Source organism: Macaca thibetana, chromosome 18 (genome assembly GCF_024542745.1).
Source record: "Macaca thibetana thibetana isolate TM-01 chromosome 18, ASM2454274v1, whole genome shotgun sequence".
In the NCBI taxonomy this organism is placed as follows: domain Eukaryota; kingdom Metazoa; phylum Chordata; class Mammalia; order Primates; family Cercopithecidae; genus Macaca; species Macaca thibetana.
In genome coordinates, this window is record NC_065595.1 from 5366688 (window position 1) to 5384487 (window position 17800).

Below are 17800 nucleotides of genomic sequence, written 5' to 3' on the forward strand. Positions count from 1 at the left end.
TTATATAAAAGTGTAATCTCCTAGGCCTTCGCATCCAGTCACCACTCACTCACTGACCCACCCAGAGCAACCTCCAGTCCCACAAGCTCCATCATGGTAAGTGCTCTGAAACAAGTATACCATTTTCTTATCTTTTATACTATATTTTCACTGCACCTTTTCTATGTTTGGATAGATTTAGATATACAAAATACTTACCATTGAGTTACAGTTGCCTACAGTGTTCAGTACAGTAACATGCTATATGAGTCTGCAGCCTAGGCGCAGTAGGCCACACCATATAGCCCAGGTGTGTAGTAGGCTGCACCATGTAGGTTTGTATACTCTGTGATGTTCACACAACAATGAAACCACCTAGTGAGGCATTTCTCCAGAACGTATCCCCCCTGCACAGGCAGGGAAAGTCATTCACTGGAAGACAAATGTGAGACAGAGCACAGAACTACAGCAAAACAACTGGACAGCTTCCTCGGCTGCCAATTCAATACTGATTGATTGACGGATATCAGCAAATGCATGTCCTTCCAACAGCCTAAACCTTTACCTCTCTCCTGCTATGTTTGGTTCTAACAAATAATAACAAACCTCCCCAAGATAAGAAATACCTCACAGCTAAGGTCAAACTCAAAACATTCTGATATTATGTTCATTGTTTCAAACTTTTTGCACCAAAATCAAAAAAATTATGAGTCATTAATTACAAAGAAAAAATGTTTAATCTCTCAGTACAAAAACCTGACACATCATCACCTCAACCAAGAGATCAAAGTTCACGTTCACCAGAAGACATATCTACATCACATACCTACTGATATGATGCACTGAGAAGGGCATGACTTCACCCCTGTGCTATTCCCACCAAAAATGCCTAAACCTCAATTTAATCAAGAAAGACCATCAGACAAATCCAAACTGAGGGGCATTCTACAAAATAACTGGCCAGTATTCTTCAAAAGTATCAAAGTCATGAAAGACAAAGCAATCTAAAAGAACTGGCCAGGCACGGTGGCTTACACCTGCAATCCCAGCACTTTGAAAGGCCAAGGCAGGCAATCACTTGAGGTCAGGAGTTCGAGACCCGCCTGGCCAACAAGGAGAAACCGCATATCTACCAAAAACACAAAAATCAGCCAGATGTGGTGCTGCACGCCTGTAATCCCAGCTACTCAGGAGGCTGAGGCAGAAGAATCGCTTGAACCAGGAGGCGGAAATTGCAGTGAGCCGAGATGAGCCACTGCACTCCAAGACACTGTTTCCAAAAAAAAAAAAAAAAAAAAAAAAGAAAAGAAAAGAAATCTAAAAGAACCATCACTATCACAAACGGGAGTGACCAAGGAGACATAACAAAATACAATGTGGGATACTGGGTTGGATCCTGGACCAGAAAAAAACGATATGAATGGAACCGTTGGTTAAATTCAAATAAATGTCTTAGATTAACTGTCATCAATTGCCTGGTTTCAATAATTGTATTATGGATACATGAGAACAACAGGGGATGCCGGCCAAAAGGTACATACACAGGAACTTTCTATTTTTGCAAATTTTTTTCTAAAATTATTTCAAAGTATAAAGTTTTAAAAAGTCATTTCAGATGAAAGATAAAAAGACAAAAGGGAGGGATTACTCATTGACTCTAACATAAAAATATGCTATCTCTAACTTTTGTGCTAAAAATGTTCAATAACTACAAATAAGGATTAAGCTGGAATAAATAAATTACAATTGTTCAGGAAAAGCCTGTGATTGGGATACTCTAGGGAACAGAGTAACTCTCTAAGGCACTGAAGTCTCTCCGGATAAATGACCTATGTTATTTCCCCTTTACTCTTTTAATCCATTTCAACTCATTTATTTGTCATCTACTATGGGCATGTAAGTGTGCCAGGGCCTGATGAGATTTTTATATATAAGAAGGGATATTTAAGTACACAAAATAACAGAGAAAAGTTCAGAGTAACAAAATCAGAACTAATTTTTCACTCCTATACACTCCAGCAATCAATCTGGACACTCTTTCACAGAAAATGTTGCTAAGACTGGGCCTCAAAGTGCAAACTCAGCCCCGTCAATGGCCAGTGGTCCTGACAAACAGAATTAGCTCCAAATTTATGACTGAAAACACCACAATGACTGTGAGAAATACTCCATTTCTATTTTTTTCCCCATCTAATCACTATGTGCATTTCTTTTTTCTAACATAAAATTAAAAACTAGATTCTGTGAGTACTACAGTGCCTACAGTGTTCAGTACAGTAACATGCTATATGAGTCTGCAGCCTAGGCGCAGTAGGCCACACCATATAGCCCAGGTGTGTAGTAGGCTGCACCATGTAGGTTTGTATACTCTGTGATGTTCACACAACAATGAAACCACCTAGTGAGGCATTTCTCCAGAACGTATCCCCCCTGCACAGGCAGGGAAAGTCATTCACTGGAAGACAAATGTGAGACAGAGCACAGAACTACAGCAAAACAACTGGACAGCTTCCTCGGCTGCCAATTCAATACTGATTGATTGACGGATATCAGCAAATGCATGTCCTTCCAACAGCCTAAACCTAACCTTTAGCGAAAAGGTTAGTCTGGTATAAACCTGGGAAGGTTTACTTAATCTCCTCTTACAAGCGGCCTGAGAGATCAAAGCCACATCAGGTGATGTTGAGGCTGGAGAAGTGTGGTCTCAGGTGGCAGCTGCAAAGTCGCCCGGGGAACTTGTCAGAAATGCAGATTCTTGAGCCCCAGCCCTGGCCTGCCAAATCAGTTTCTAGTTGATGCCCAAACCCTCTCTGAATTACACCTGATATATCTAAGATTATTTCTTCTATTTTAAATAAAATTGCATTTACTTTGCTTTAGCTAACGCCATCTAAACTCTAATTCTACTGTTTATTTAATTCTATTTAATTATTTAATTCCTATTTAATTCTATATCAAGTCTACTTTGAAATAATTTCAAAAATTCCAAGAAAACTGACACTCAAATGTCTCCTCAAGTGTGCTGATATAATACACCCCACCACAGTTCAGGACTGTGCTCTGTGTCATCACATAAAAAGCATGTGTGATGAGATCACAAGAAATAAAACAAGAATGAAAAACAAAGAATTTTTACATGTATAGATCTAGGCCGGGCACAGTGGCTCACACTTGTAATCCCAGCACTTTGGGAGGCTGAGGCAGGAGAAACTGCTTAAGTCCAGGAGTTCAAGATCAGCCTGGGCAACATAGCAAGACCCCGTATGTACTCAAAATATATTTAAAATACATTTTTAAAAATATATATAAACTAGGTATCTCCATTATTTCATAAGAAACTGGTTATTTCCAGGTTTTCTTCATCACAGTTCTTAAAAGCACCTTTCCAGATAAAATTCAGCATTATATACACGATGAGCTTCAACCTGAAACTCATTACAAATCAATTACTGTATTTTTTTTTCACATAGCAAATTTCCAAATTTCATTTTTAAGATCACCATTTAGCTATTAAATACAAAAATGATCTCCCAGAAGTTTTTCATCTGTTTCCTTAAACTGCTCTCCATTTATTTACTGGAAAAGCTGCTCATGTCCACACCAGGCCCAGGCCCCAGCCCCGGCCCAGGCCGGCCGCCAGTGATTCCAGACAATCTGAAGGGTTAGGGCGTTTTGGCGTGAAACCGTGGCCTCTTTCCTCACCAAATGTTAACAGAAACATATTACTCTACGGGTAACTTCATCGGGCTTAGGAAGTCAGGAAAAGCTCTGAGGAAGAACCCAAGGACCGCAGTCTCCACCCACGGTCCAGGAACCAGAATCTCCTTGCTCATCACACTAGTCCAACAGCAACATACACAGATGCGGGCTAGGTTTTTGCTGGTTTGGCTGGTTAATGACGTACCTTTCTAGTACACCAGTGTGTGTCCCACAGTTACATCTTATTGGATTCATAATAAAGCTTATTGTTTAAGTTTAAAAAAATGTGGTTTTCATAGAAATCCTATAAAAAAGTTATATAATTCCCTACTTTCTTAACATGTATATAGAATATAATTTCATGTTTTCTTGATGATGCAGGGTAATCAACTGCTATGCTGGGCAGAAAACCTTTACTGTTATGTATGAGGAAACAAACTTCCTATGGTTTTTTAATTTTTTAATTTTTTTTTTTTCAAACTCACTAGTATGCTATGTGCTTAATTCACGGCGTGGGCAGTACGGTTCTGACCGTTGTTGGCTAACAGTTATAATAGAGTGAGCGCTGGCTTTGTCAGCTCCTGGATGAAGACTTACCCACATTCTACCAATTAGCACTCACACAAACACTGCAAGACAACACGCATTTCACAGTGAAGCTACTGAGGCTCAGAGAGACGATCTCCCAGAGACTTACCTGAAGTCACACAGCTAGGAGCCGCAGACAGCGGATCCAAAGCCCATGCTTCCCAGTCCTTATAAGATTAGGAAATGGTCAGACTGGAGACCTCACTAAGTAACTGGGGGTGACGGAGGTGCTCTTCAAGACTGAAGTCACTGCTGGAATGTCTCTTACCCTAGAAATGGCCCTGGGAAGGCAGACCCCAGATATCAGAGAATGCACTCCATTTCTTTCTTAGTGTGGCGAACAGTGAGTGAAAAGGTTAACAAAACCCTTTCCCTGATACATGAAAATTAGACTGTTAGTTCAACCATCTGGCTCTGTTCCCTCTGGTAACCTAATAAGGGTAAGAATGTCAACTATGCCACTAAGCGAAATTGCTTATTGTAAGAATGGCCCAACTGGTAAACTCCATGTAGACTTTGAGGAACTATTCATGAACTATAAATATCTGATGGGGACACCATGCTTTGGGTGCCCTGGGGATGCAAGGACTCTTATAAATGGTGAGTGTCCCATAAATGAATAAAATGTAGTATATACCTCAAAGGATTTGCGGGGATTAAATGATATATATAGAGAGGCATCTGGCACAAGGTTTACATAAAGAACTCAAAAACATTATTATTGTTACTTCCATTGAATTCTATGTTTATTTATTATCCTCTGCCAAGGATCCTACAAGTTATGCCTATGGAATGTTCAAAAATACTGGCTCCCTATGGGGCATGAGATTTCAAAGATAAGGCTGTGCCTACATCCACGACGTGGCTCTCATGTCCCTGCACTGGAGCAGCCACTGGAAAGACAGTGTCAGGACAGCTGTGCAGACAGTTGCAAGGACCACCCCCGAAAGGAGATGTGTCACTTTCGGCTGGCAAGCTGTGGCTCTTGTTCCTCCCCTTCTCCAGACTGTGCGAGTGTGGCCTGGGGAGGTCTTGGAAGTGTGAGTTAAACCTAAGACCCCTGGTGGCCACAGCAGACGAGCAAAGGATCCAAATGCACATGAGGAAGCTTCTGGGATAGGGAGAAGGGAACTTGCCACAGGGATGCAAACCAAGAGCTAACAAGGAGAAAAACTAGGCAAGGACCTGTCTAAAGAACGTAATGGAATTCCCCGAATCCCAGGAAGCAAAGGAGCTACAATGGAATCAAACCTTGTACTTTGTGAGGAGGTGGCCTCTCTTATCTCTTCATCCCCCTTCCTTAGTGACCAAGTGAACTTCCATGGTTTTCATTCCCATCCACTATCCATGACGCCTAAATGTTTATCTCTAGCTAACAGCTCTGTAGGTACCAGACCCCTAAGTCCATCTGGATGTCACACGCACTCAACTTCCCCCACAAACTTACCCCTTTTCCTTTGTTCTTTATGGCAGTAAATAGCTTTACAACCCATCAAATCACACAGGCCAGAAATCCTTAATGTCCACTAATAACATTTAAATAAGCTAATATATCCATAATAGAAAATATTACATAGATGAGATAACACTGGAAGCTCACCAAGACATCCTGTTAAGTCTGAAATTACTTAACAATGGTTACCTCTGGAAAAGTGCCTCAAATCAGGGAGCACTTCTTCTCTTCAGTGCTTGAATGTTAAAACAAAAACCAACAACTACCAAAAAAAAAACCAACACTTAAGAATAAAGAAAGATATGGAATGGATCTACTGTTTCACAGGCATCAATGGTGTCTCACCAACAGACTGAGGTTCCAGGAAACCCAAGCCTAAGCTACTTCCTCAGTACAGGTACCGATTACCTGGCCTGCCTTACGTGGTTGGGCTTTACTGTCAGAATTGCTTCATAGAGAAGATACTGTTGTCATTTGCTTTGCTCACATTAAAAGAATGGGCACTTTGGCCTGGTGCGGTGGCTCACGCCTGTAATCCCAGTACTTTGGGAGGCCGAGGCGGGCGGATCATGGGGTCAGGACATCCAGACCATCCTGGCTAACATGGTGAAACTCCGTCTCCACTAAAAATGCAAAAAAATTAGCTGAGCGTGGTGGTGGGCGCCTGTAGTCCCAGCTACTCGGGAGGCTGAGGCAGGAGAATAGCGTGAACCTGCGAGGCGGAGCATGCAGTGAGCCGAGATGCCACTGCACTCCAGCCTGGGCAACAGAGTGAGACTCCATCTCAAAAAAAAAAGAATGGGCACTTCTAGAAGGAAACTCAAGACTCAAGAAACTGTTAATAGTGATTGTCTCTGGAGAGCAGCCCTGGAGTCTGAGGCAACACTGTACTACCTGCAATTGTTGAGGGTGTGCATGCATTGGATGTTCAATTGTAAACAACTAAGTAAATAACTGAAGGGCAGGGGGGACTTCCTTTCCTCTGAGAAGTCTCCCTAAACCTTCTTCCAAATTAAAGCAAGACTCCTTATAAGCAACTCTCATAACATCTGTGGAGCACAGTGAGTGCTGCAGGACTCAAAACTTTCTTTAAATAAACGCTAAGACATGAACAAATGCATGAACCTATCACTGGCTCCCCAATGGCCTTACAATAAACTCTTCAAGTATTACCTTGGCCTTCAAGACCCGTCACAGTGTGGCTGCTGCTTCCAAATGCTACACTGCCCGATGCTTTGCGGGGCTGCCTGGGAGCCTCACCGCTCTCCTGAATGACCTGTCCCCACACACCAGGGCAGGCTCAAGGGTCAGTGCAGGAGTCCCCCTGCGGCTTCTTCCCTGCCCCCAACTACCCTCACACACTCAGCCTACCGCACCCTGGGCTGTACCACACGGCGCAGGATGTGCGTTTCCCAGCAGGACCAGGGCACTGTGTTTATCCTACCCTTTCCGAGATCTCTAATAACTCACAGACTACACTGGACATAAGAGGAGCTAAAAAAAAAAAAACAATGTTGAATGAATCAATGCTAAAATATTGTAGAAGATAATATAACTTAGTGACTAAAAATAGGGGTTCTGAAGTCAGACCATCTTGGTCCAAATCCTGGCTCTACCATTTAATAGCTGTGTCCCCTTGCACAAGCTATTTATCCTAAATCTGAGTGTCCCATAAATCAGTAAAATGTAGTATATACCTCCAAAGATCTGGGGGGATTAAACGAGATTATGTACAGAGGCACCTGGCACAGTGTTTATACAAAGAGCTCGATAACATTATTATTGCTACCGCCATTGACTTCTATGTTTATTTGCCTTTTACTGTCCCTAAGTACTTAACACTTAAAATGTCCAGTTTTCTCAGTTATACTCAAGAGAAACAAACTGTTAAACCAGGATTATTATATCTGGAAACTACTGTATGAATAAAAGTGATAATCCTCCAAAGGAAAAATGACACTTAAAGAAGACAGTGTTGGAGACCATCATCTCTCTCCACCTTCTTCCGCAAAAGGTTCTTTCAGTGCCCAATTCTAGAAGTTCTAGATTGTACTTTATTGAGGGAGGCTGTAATTCCTTTACACTCCTACACTGTCATCAGCTTCTTGCAAGGCTATTTCTGGGTTTTATTCCAGGTAGCTGGAATTGCAAGATAATAAAGTAAGCAGGGAGTTACTACAATTATGATCTACCCATATAATTACCATAAGGAGACGTTCTAGTCACAATACTGATAAGAAAAAAAAGTCTTTCCACTACAAAATATAGATATATACAGATGTGGATCCCCTACTAGTGACACAAGCAAGTTAAGATACATACGTAGGTAGCTATATAAACACATATGTATGCATATATTGTATAGACGCATGTTTTGTACTTCCTTTCTGCTCCAAATGACTCGTACTCACTCCATTAAATTCCACAATATTTACTGATTCCCCTTGATACAGTCTGGATATGCATCCCCTCCAAATCTCATGTCCTCAGTGTTGGACGTAGGGCCTGGTGGGCGGTGACTGAACTATGGTGGCAGTGGCCCTCACAAATGGCTTGGTGCTCTCCTGAGATGGTGAGTGAGTTCTCGTGAGACCTGGCTGTTTAGAAGTGTGTGGCACCTCCCCACTCTCTAGCTCCTGCTCTTGCCATGGGATATGCTGGCTCCCCCTTTGCCTTCTGCCATGGTGGAGAGTTTCCTGAGGCTTCACCAGAAGCCCAGTAGATGCCAGTGCCACACTTTCTGTAGAGCCCACAGAACCGAGAGCCAATTAAACCTCTTTTCTTTGTATATTACCCATCCTTGGCTATCTCTTCATTTTAGGCAATGCAAGAATGGCCTAACACCCCCTTCTATGTGTGAGACACCATGCCAAGAGACTTGGGGTGCATACACATGAAAGCCAGTCTTGCTATAATCTAGTGAAGGACACACACACACACACACACAACTAACTGAAGGAACCAAGGCTGCAGTGAGATGCTGGTGGTCCTCTGGGATTGCAGACTCATCCATACAACTGCCCACTCAACGTGTCCACAGAAATGAGCCCACACTGAAGTATCTTACTGGGGCACCTGCTCACCTTCCATCGCCACACAGGGAACACCAGGTTCCACCCAGTCACCCAAAGCAGACACGTCAGTGTCCACCTTGACTCGTCCATCTCACCTACTCCATCCCTGAACCCACTCCACTAACTGAGCATGTACAATCCACTCACTTCCCCTACCTCTGGGCCACTACCCTAATTCAGACTTCTGTGATGTCTAATCTAGTACCAATGCAACAGCCTCTGAAAGATCCCCGTCCCCTAGCCTTACGCCATGCCAACTGGTCTCCATAGCTGCAACCGAAGGGCTTAAAACAAGCAAAAGTGTGTACATGTCACTATGCTGCCTGTATTTCTTCAGGAGGGCCTCTCCAGCCTTATTTTCCACACCTCCTCTCATACTCCGTGATCCAGCCAAACTTTTAATTCTTGAAATGTTCCACATTACCTTTTGACACTTGGAAGTCTTCTACCTGAAACTTGATTCCCTAGCCACTCTCTCTCTCTTTGCCCAATGAGTTCCTGTTCATTCTCTGATCGTCATTCCCTCCTGGTATTCCTCCCTAACCTCTTTAGGCTTGCCAGGTTCAGTGGTTATGCTGGACACTTTTGCTTTCAGGGCTACCCACAGCCCAAGCTGCCTTCTATTTAGTAAGACTCCTTTAACGTGTGGGTCTTTGCGAGAGATAAAGAACATCTCTCTCCATATCCCTGCTCCCTGGCAACTGCAGTGGCTTGGCAAAAAATGTCACAAAGATGCAGGAGCAATAAGAGATTTTTCAGTGGTAGAAGAGAGTCAAAAGTCCAGCAACAGACATGGCAGTTTCTCCAGTGGCAATGTCACCAGTAGCAAACTTCTAAGCAGGCTATTTATGTGATATTGCCTTGGCTGTGGCCCCATCCAGCCAGCCTCTTTTGGTTGCTGCCTGTTTTTTGAATCCAGTTCCCCGGCCTTCCCATCAATTCTGAAAGCCATCTATAGCCTTCCAATAAATCCCTTTTCTGCTTAAGTCAGCCAAGTCCATTGCCACGGTTGACAACCAAGAATCATGACTGGCATTGTGACACTCTGTGTGCATGACATTAGACTGCACTGCCAAGGCACATTTGCTGGCTTATATTCTCCACCATCTTGTTCATTTTACTCTAGTGCAATGACTGGCACAAAGCAAGCATACAATGTTTCCTGAACGAATTACTTAATTTCACCAGTCATCAGAGTTGGAAAGTAAGGAAAACGCTTAGTGGAGGACCACAGTGCATTCCTGAAAAACCAATCTCAACAACAGTCGAGAGTCACAACCACCAATTAGAAATACACAGCTTAATTTATTCACCTATTCATGGATTTAGAAAGTAGGATTCTTCTATCTGGGATACAAACCACCTTCTTAAAGGAGATGAGAAAGAGAAGAAATCAAACTAGGAGAGTCTATTTTATTAAGGTTAGCGAGTTCTACTCTAATAAAACAAACCTAATTGGAATGAATATTGGGGAAAACGTCCCTTCAACCAGGTGAATACCCACTAGTCCTTGAGACCTAACTCAAATAATATATCCTACAAGAAGCTTTCACCACTCTCCACCATCAATCAGCCGTAACTTCCACTGTGCTCCCATCTCTCTATTTTAGTACGTAGAAAAGGGTATTATATTTATTTACGTCTCTTCGACCAGACCTCAAAATCCTCTAGGGAAGTATATTATTATTTCCAACACCTAGAAGGGTGTTTGGCATAAAGCAAGAACCAGTGTTTTTGAAATGGAGCCACTCTGCTCTGCTTAAAAGGTACCAATGGAACTGTCCTATTGTTTGCAACTTTTCTGTAAATCTTAATTTATTCCAAAATAAAGTTTAAAAAAAACACACACACCAGTGGCAACTGTGTTATGAGCAATTATCACACCTGCCTTACATGTCGTGCAAGAAAAGAGCTTTACCTTGTGCCAGTAGCAGTAATTTTGTATACAGCAAAGTGAGTCTGTTTGTAAAAAGGGAATAATTCCTACTACACAAGACTGCTGTACTAAATGAAGTACAGTGAGTATGCCAAATGACATATGAGCTCTTCTTAACAGGGTTCTGATGAGTATATGTTAGGGCCCTTGTCTACAGTGTTCTAAATGGACTAGCACCTCACCACAAAACAGATACGTACTACGACTAGGATGTCCCCAGGCACAGACTGCAAAGCTGTAACTCAAATCACTATTAAGACTGTAATTACCTATAAAAGTATTCTACATATGTGTCCACGGATGTGGGATGTCCTATTCCAAAATTCCCCAATGAAATAAAAGGGCTACTGAAAACCCAGCTCAACCGACAGAGGTCAGCGGCCACTGCACCCCGTCTCCACCAGCTTAAACTCCAGAAGGAGGCCACGCACCCAAGGCGTGCTAACTGGCTGGCTGGGAAGAGGTGAGCATCTACTGAGAAACCCACTGCTGCCCGCAGCGGTGTCAGGCAGCCGGGGGTCTCCCCGCAGTGGCGCAAAGCGGACTGAAGTCGGGAGTGGCTAGGACCCTGCGCTGCCACGGCGGTGCTCTCGGCCAACGCACTCGTGTGCCCTCCGCCCGCCCACACCAGCGTCGCTTAACGGAAGAAGGCGCGAGTAGCAGCGGCGCAGCCAGGGCACCTGGGGGTGACACATGAGTGGGCGGGCGGTCCAGGGAGCCCCTGCTGGAAACCACACGCTAAACCTTGCAGCTGTGCAGCTAAGGGAGCATCTATTTTCCACTTGAGAGCAACCTGGGCAAGCGAGAACGGCCCGATTTCGGTGCAGGGGTGCATCCCGAGGGGGCGGGGGGCTGTTTCTGCGCGGACAGGCGGACCGAGCAGGGGAAACCGAGGCCACGCTGGATCCGCAGCCCCGAGGTGTCCACGAGAGCTCCGCTCGCGCGAGGGCGCGACGCGAGGCTGCCCGCGGGACCGGCCTGCGGTGCGAGCGGGTGAGAGGGCAGGGCGGCGGCGGGGGCCGGGGGGAGGAGGGCGGCGAGGCAGCGTGTGCGAGCGAGTGAGGGTGTGTGTCCGGGCGTGAGTCTGGGCGGGTGTCGGGAAGGAAGGCGACAGGGAGGGGCGGAGGCGGGGGGAGGGGGGAGGAGAAAGAGCGAAGGGCCCAGACGGGACTCTGGGCGCCCAGCCGCCCGGCTTCAAGCCCTCAAGCCACCGCCCCCAGGCCCCGCGCTGACGCTGGACGGTCCCCGCCTCCAAACCCCCCGCCCCGGCCAGAGAATAACTTACCTGTTTGGCGACAGAATCGCTCCTGCTCGCCCCTCTGACTGACTCCTCCGGCTCACCGTCTTCCCTTTGGGAGGAAGAGGCGGGACATCCTGTTTCTCCGTTGAAGGACTTCCGGTGACATCCAGGGCGACTCCGTCGTGGATGCAGCGCCGGATGCCACAGCCGAAAAACAGAATCTTGGAACTGGTTTAGTAAGATCCAGGTCGAGTTCCTTGTTTTTTATCCGAGTGGCCGGCAGGCTCATGTGTTGTCTTGTTTTTAACCCATCAGCTCTTGCCGGAAGCCGCTCGGAGATAAAACAGGAAGTCCCACCCCTCCCTTAGACAAGGAAAACGGAGAGCCGAAGGAGTCAGTCTAAATACGTTGAGCGCGTCGGGCTCGAAGTCCGGCGATGTCGACCCGGGAGGAGCGTCTGGGATATCTAGAGGGTCCCAGAACGGGTTCTTCCCAGGCCGATCCCGCCTGCTTCCTGCCCTGTCCCTCCACCCGGCTCTCGCCCTCAATAAGGGACCCCGAGGGCGGCGCCGGAAACACGGAGAAGGCCCAGAACGGCGCGGGACCCGAGAGGCCTACGCTGGCAAATGCAGCCCGCTGCGTGTCTGCCGGCTTCCCCGGGACCTGGAGTGGCTCCTGTCGCTTCTGGCGCTCCAATTTCGAGAAATGACTTTCAGCTGTGCAAGGCGAGAATGCTACTTTAAACGATTAGAAAAATCTCTCGAATGGCTCCCCAAAATAAGGTCCTTGTTTCAGAGGCCACAGGAAGCCACCAGCCGAACTCTGATACCAAAAAGGAGACCAAGAAGCGGAATGTGGCTTGGTGACCAGTTTGGTATTGCCAAACTTTCAGCTTTTATTAAAGCTGAAACACCTTGGCTGTTTAAAACGTTCGACAAGGACTTTTTATGAACGTTAACGGCCCAGCACACGGGCTTGTTAGGAAAAAAAAGGCAGGACATCAGGACGTGGTGGTGAACAGCCCGCCTGCCCCTTGTGCAGGTCCATTCATGAACCTCGAGTTGGAGGCCTTTCTTCTGAAACTCAGAATCTAGTAGGGAAGACCTGTGTAGACGAATAAATACATCACAGCTTGTTAAGTGCTGTGACAAAGACGCGGTGAAATCCTGCTTGAGGTCATCTGCCTTGCTAAAGAGTTTTGACTATGTTGTAGGCGCAGGGTTAGGGATAGGGTAGGGTTAGACTCTGTAATGGAAAGTTATGTGATCAGATTTCTATTTAGGAAGATCATTGGCCGGGCCGGGTGGCTCACGCCCATAATCCCAACAGTTTGGGAGGTGGAGACGGTGGATTGCTTGAGGCTAGGATTTTGAGACCAGCCTGGCCAACATGGTGAAACCCCCTCTCTACTAAAAATTTAAAAATTAACGGGGCGTGGTGGTGCGAGCCTGTAATTCCAGCTACTTGGAGGCTGAGGCGGGAGAATAGCTTGAACCCAGTGCTGCAGGCTGCAGTGAGCCGAGATTGCGCCACTGCACTCCAGCCTGGGCGACAGAGCGAGATTCCATCTGAAAAAAATCATTGTAAGTAATTGGATTTTTTTTTTTTTTTTTGGTAATGTTCTGAGGATAGGCTTTCTAGACCGAATCATCACTCAAGGCCAATTCCAACACAGTTCAGTTTAAATCAGAATACATTCAAGTGATAATTAGTTACCTTTTTAAATAGTTCATAGAGAACTTTTCGTAGACATTATCTGTTTTAATTCTGATTGTAATCCACATGAATTCTCTTATCCACAGTAAGGAACAGTAATTTAGAAGACTCTAATAAACTGTTCCAAGATCACACAGCTAGTAAAAGTGGAACTCAACCTTAAACTCCAGAGTCAACCTTTTCCATCTATCATGTGGACTCATTTTAATAGTAATAGTTATTTTTAAATTCTAGAGAAAAATGTGGAAAACAATTTCTTTACAACAGGTGACCAGCTGTGGATGTTATTTTTATTCCATTAACCAACATTTATTGGGTCCCTGTTATATAAAAGATAAAACTGGGTTCAGCCTTCAAAGAGTTCACTTGAAATTTAAAATTTATTTGAAAATTTAGTACTTCCTACTCTTTTAATAGCTATTTCAGCACTGTTGGTCTTGTATAACAAGGTGATAAATTTCTTAACAATGACAGTAGCACAATTCTGTATATGGATTGGGCATTCTGTGATCTTTGGGTGGTTTATCTTGCTACCTTTCTTACCTTGGGGATTTAGTTAACATTTATCTTCCTCCCTTGAGCAGTGAAGTAAAATCTAAGTTTATGTTTCAGTTCTATTTTGAGTATTTTGAGTTACTAAAACTCTAAGGAAGTCAGTTTGACCTCATTTCCAACTGAGAGATTCCACTGCTCTCATTCAAGACTAATTTTCTGATTCTAAGGAAAAAGGGAAGTCTTTTTTTTTTTCCTTCCTCTCTTTCTTTTTGAATGAATAATGCTTGACATGGACAACACAGACTTGTAGTGAATACAGAGCGTCCTAATGATGAAACCACCTTTGCAAAAATTACAACAGAAAATTATGACAGTGAAAGAGATCTGACCTCACCAACTCCATCTTGCTTCTAAACTCCAAGCTGTCCTTGTTCATTCCTGGGTATAGGCAGAACTAACTTTGGGAGGAACTTAGTTTATAGTATAAGTTTGAAACAAAGATGATAACAGCCCATTCTGAAAACAAACCCCCTTCTAGCCTGGAGACCAGACTGCCTTTGTAGGACTAACAAATTAGCCACAAGATTAGAAATTATGGTTTGGGAGTCATGCAACTAGAGGCCACAAGATTCTAAACCTCCCCAATTGCTCCTAAGGATAACATCACTATTGTAAAACCCAAGATTGGTGCTTGAGACGTTTTTCAGACCCGCACTGATAGATCAGCTAGCACCACTGAGATGGATAAACTGGCTCATCTAGTCCTTTGGCCCCCACCCAAGAACTGACTCAGTGCAAGAGGACAGTTTCAGTTCCCTGTGATTTCAGTTCACACCAGAGCAATCAATTCTCCCCACTCCCTGGTCTTCTACTCCCCAAATTATCCTTTAAAAATCCCAGTCTCTGAATTTTCAGGAGACTGCTTTAAGTAATAATAAAACTCTGGTCTCCTGTTTAGCCAGCCCTGTGTGAATTAAACTCTTCATTGCAGTTCCTCTGTCTTGATGAATCCACTGTGTCTGGGCAGCGGGCAAGATGAACTCGTTGGGTGGTTACAGTGACACAAGGAACCCCTGGGGTCAAGACCTCCTCGAAGCCAGCCCCACTTGAGACCTGTTAACCAAAAAAAAAAAAAAATCCTTTTCTTATTTAAGTCTAGTTTTCTTTACTTGCACCATGAAGCAGCCTAAATGATACAGAAGTTTTATTGCCAAATCTACCAGTTACAGTCTTAAGAAAGTTGCAAAGGACAAACTCAGAGCAAAGATTTTCAGTCTTCATAAATTCAAAATGTATGCTTTTATCGTGTCTGAGAAAAGAAAGCAATCAATATATTCACATCTTTTTCTGGGTATATGTGATTTTTTTCCATTGGATAATGAATAGTAAACACTTTTACAATAGCAAGTTGACAAAATGAGGATGTATAAAATTAAAATATATCAACTATTAAATAAATGCCAGGCATTATGCTACAAACCATATATGCATTATTTCAATTAATCTAACTACTCTAAATAGATACATCATTTGCATTTTACAGATGAGAAAAATGACGTTCAAAGAAGTGACGTCATGTTCTCTGATTCTGTCTATATTGGGTACCTGGTGACGATTTCCCTCTGTCTAATACCTTAAACATCTGTTCACCTGCATGCTGCTTCTGTTCTGGACCTCTGCACTGGATATAGTCCCAACAGAGTGGCTTGCTGGGAGGAGGGAGATACTTTTCAGATAAAGCACTAGCACTTCATCCTAACAACTTCTTCATACTGAGGCAACATTTTTAAATACACACAGAATGCCTAGGATTCAACTGTTGAGAAAAACTGATGTAAGTCTGTTTGTCTCAAAGAAAGCTGTCAGGAACTACAGTTTTATTAACGTAAATGAACACCTGGTTTGATGATGACTATGTAAATGTATTTTTAGCTAATTAATTTATTTCTGCCCATCAGCCAATGAGTGGATAAAGAAAATGTGATATATATACACTATGGAATACTACTCAGCCGTAGAAAGGAACAAAGTAATGGTGTTGGCAGCAACCTGGATGGAGTTGGAGACCATTATTCTAAGTGAAGTAACTCAAGAATGGAAAAGCAAATATTGTATGTTCTCACTCATAAGTGGGAGCTAAGCTGTAAGGATGCAAAGGCATAAGAATGATATAGTGGACTCTGGGAACTCGAGGGGTGAGGGATAAAAGACTACACATTGGGTACAGTGTGCACTGCTTGGGTGATGAGTGCACCAAAATCTCAGAACTCACCACTGAAGAACTTCCCCATGTAACCAGAAACCACCTGTTCCACAAAAACTATCGAAATAACATTTTTTAAACTTTACTATTTCTGGGTAAAATTTACATAGATTTCTCAGAAAAAAAAATATTTAGAATTGAGGTATCTATTAGAGAACTGAGTTAAATTATTACCACTTAAAAACACAAAGTGGTATAGCCACTTTATGAATTTATCAGTTAGCAATGGTTAGGTTAAGCTTAGTGGTTTATAACCAAATCTTAGTAGTTTATAACAAATGTGTATTGTTAATTCCCACTACAAATTTATCAAGACATTGCTGGATGCTACACTCCATGTCTCTTTGTGGGACCCAGGCTCATGGGACTTCCATTATCTGCATTAGAGAGAAAGAGAAGTCAACAAAACTTGCACTGGTTCTTGAAGCTTTGGCCCAGAAGTAAAATATATCTTCTCTGTTCACATTGCATTGGGCCAAGGAAATTATCGTGGGCGCAAGTGACTTAAAAAGGATGGGGAAGTGCAATCTTGGCATTGTCAGAAGAAATGAAAACATTTAGTGAAGAGCATTAATGACTGTCTTCACAGGAAAAAAACAGAATCAAATAGACATGATTTCTTGTTTCAGTTTCATCATTTCCTACTGTGTTACCTAAACTTTCTGAGCCTCAGTTTCTTATTACTAAAATAGAATCATGATAAAGATGATATTCACTTCAAGGACTTTGTGTTAACTATGGTAAAAAAAAAAAAAAAAAAATTGAAAACTGTAGCAAGTTATGCAAATTAGAAATGTATAATATTACTGCTTTGAAAGTGATTGTGAAATGTAGAATAATTGAGAGGATAACGCAAAGCACTTATACCAGGAAGCTTTTAGCTGCAGATAATAGAAATGAACTTCCACTACTTTAATCAGTAAAAAAGTGTGTTGGCTCACAAATTTGTCATCCAGACATAAAGGAGGCTTCAGAATTTTTTGACTCAGGAGTTGAATGTTAGTATCGAGGACCTAGATTTTTCTCATCTGCACTTCAATTCTCAATGCCCGATTCAACATCAGGCTGTAGTAAGATGGCTAGAGTGATTCCAGGGATAACATCTAGAGAGAAAAAAGAGAACTCCTTTTCTTACGATTTTTCTCTTAAGAGAAAAGGAACTTCCCAAAAGCCCCCAGCAAGCATGCCTTCACATCCCATGGCCAGAAGTGGCTCACATACAGTACCCTGAGCTAAGCACTGCAAACAGGAATGGGATTGCCCGTAGGCCTCAGAGATCACCTGGATCTTGGGAAGGTGTCAGCTCTACCTGTGGCATTTGGCTGAGTGGGAAAGGGATGGAAACATGAATAAAGTA

The 17800-nt window shown here is 43.4% G+C and overlaps 2 protein-coding genes across 3 annotated transcripts in view; one reads left to right on the forward strand and one right to left on the reverse strand.

Moving 5' to 3' along the window:
• Positions 1–12390, reverse strand: part of ZNF407 (zinc finger protein 407) — a 460325-nt gene extending 447935 nt beyond the window's left edge. For both annotated transcript variants that reach the window (XM_050768239.1, XM_050768243.1), the window contains exon 1: positions 12015–12390. The gene's annotated coding sequence lies outside the window, so the exon portion shown is untranslated. The remainder of the gene's footprint in view (positions 1–12014) is intronic.
• LOC126941076 (uncharacterized) lies at positions 5137–17152 on the forward strand. Its single transcript, XM_050767324.1, has 3 exons — positions 5137–5306; positions 11557–11787; positions 12338–17152. Exons 1-3 carry the CDS (start codon positions 5137–5139, stop codon positions 12918–12920), a joined length of 984 nt encoding a protein of 327 aa, XP_050623281.1. The 3' UTR covers positions 12921–17152.
• Positions 17153–17800: the final 648 nt, after the last annotated feature.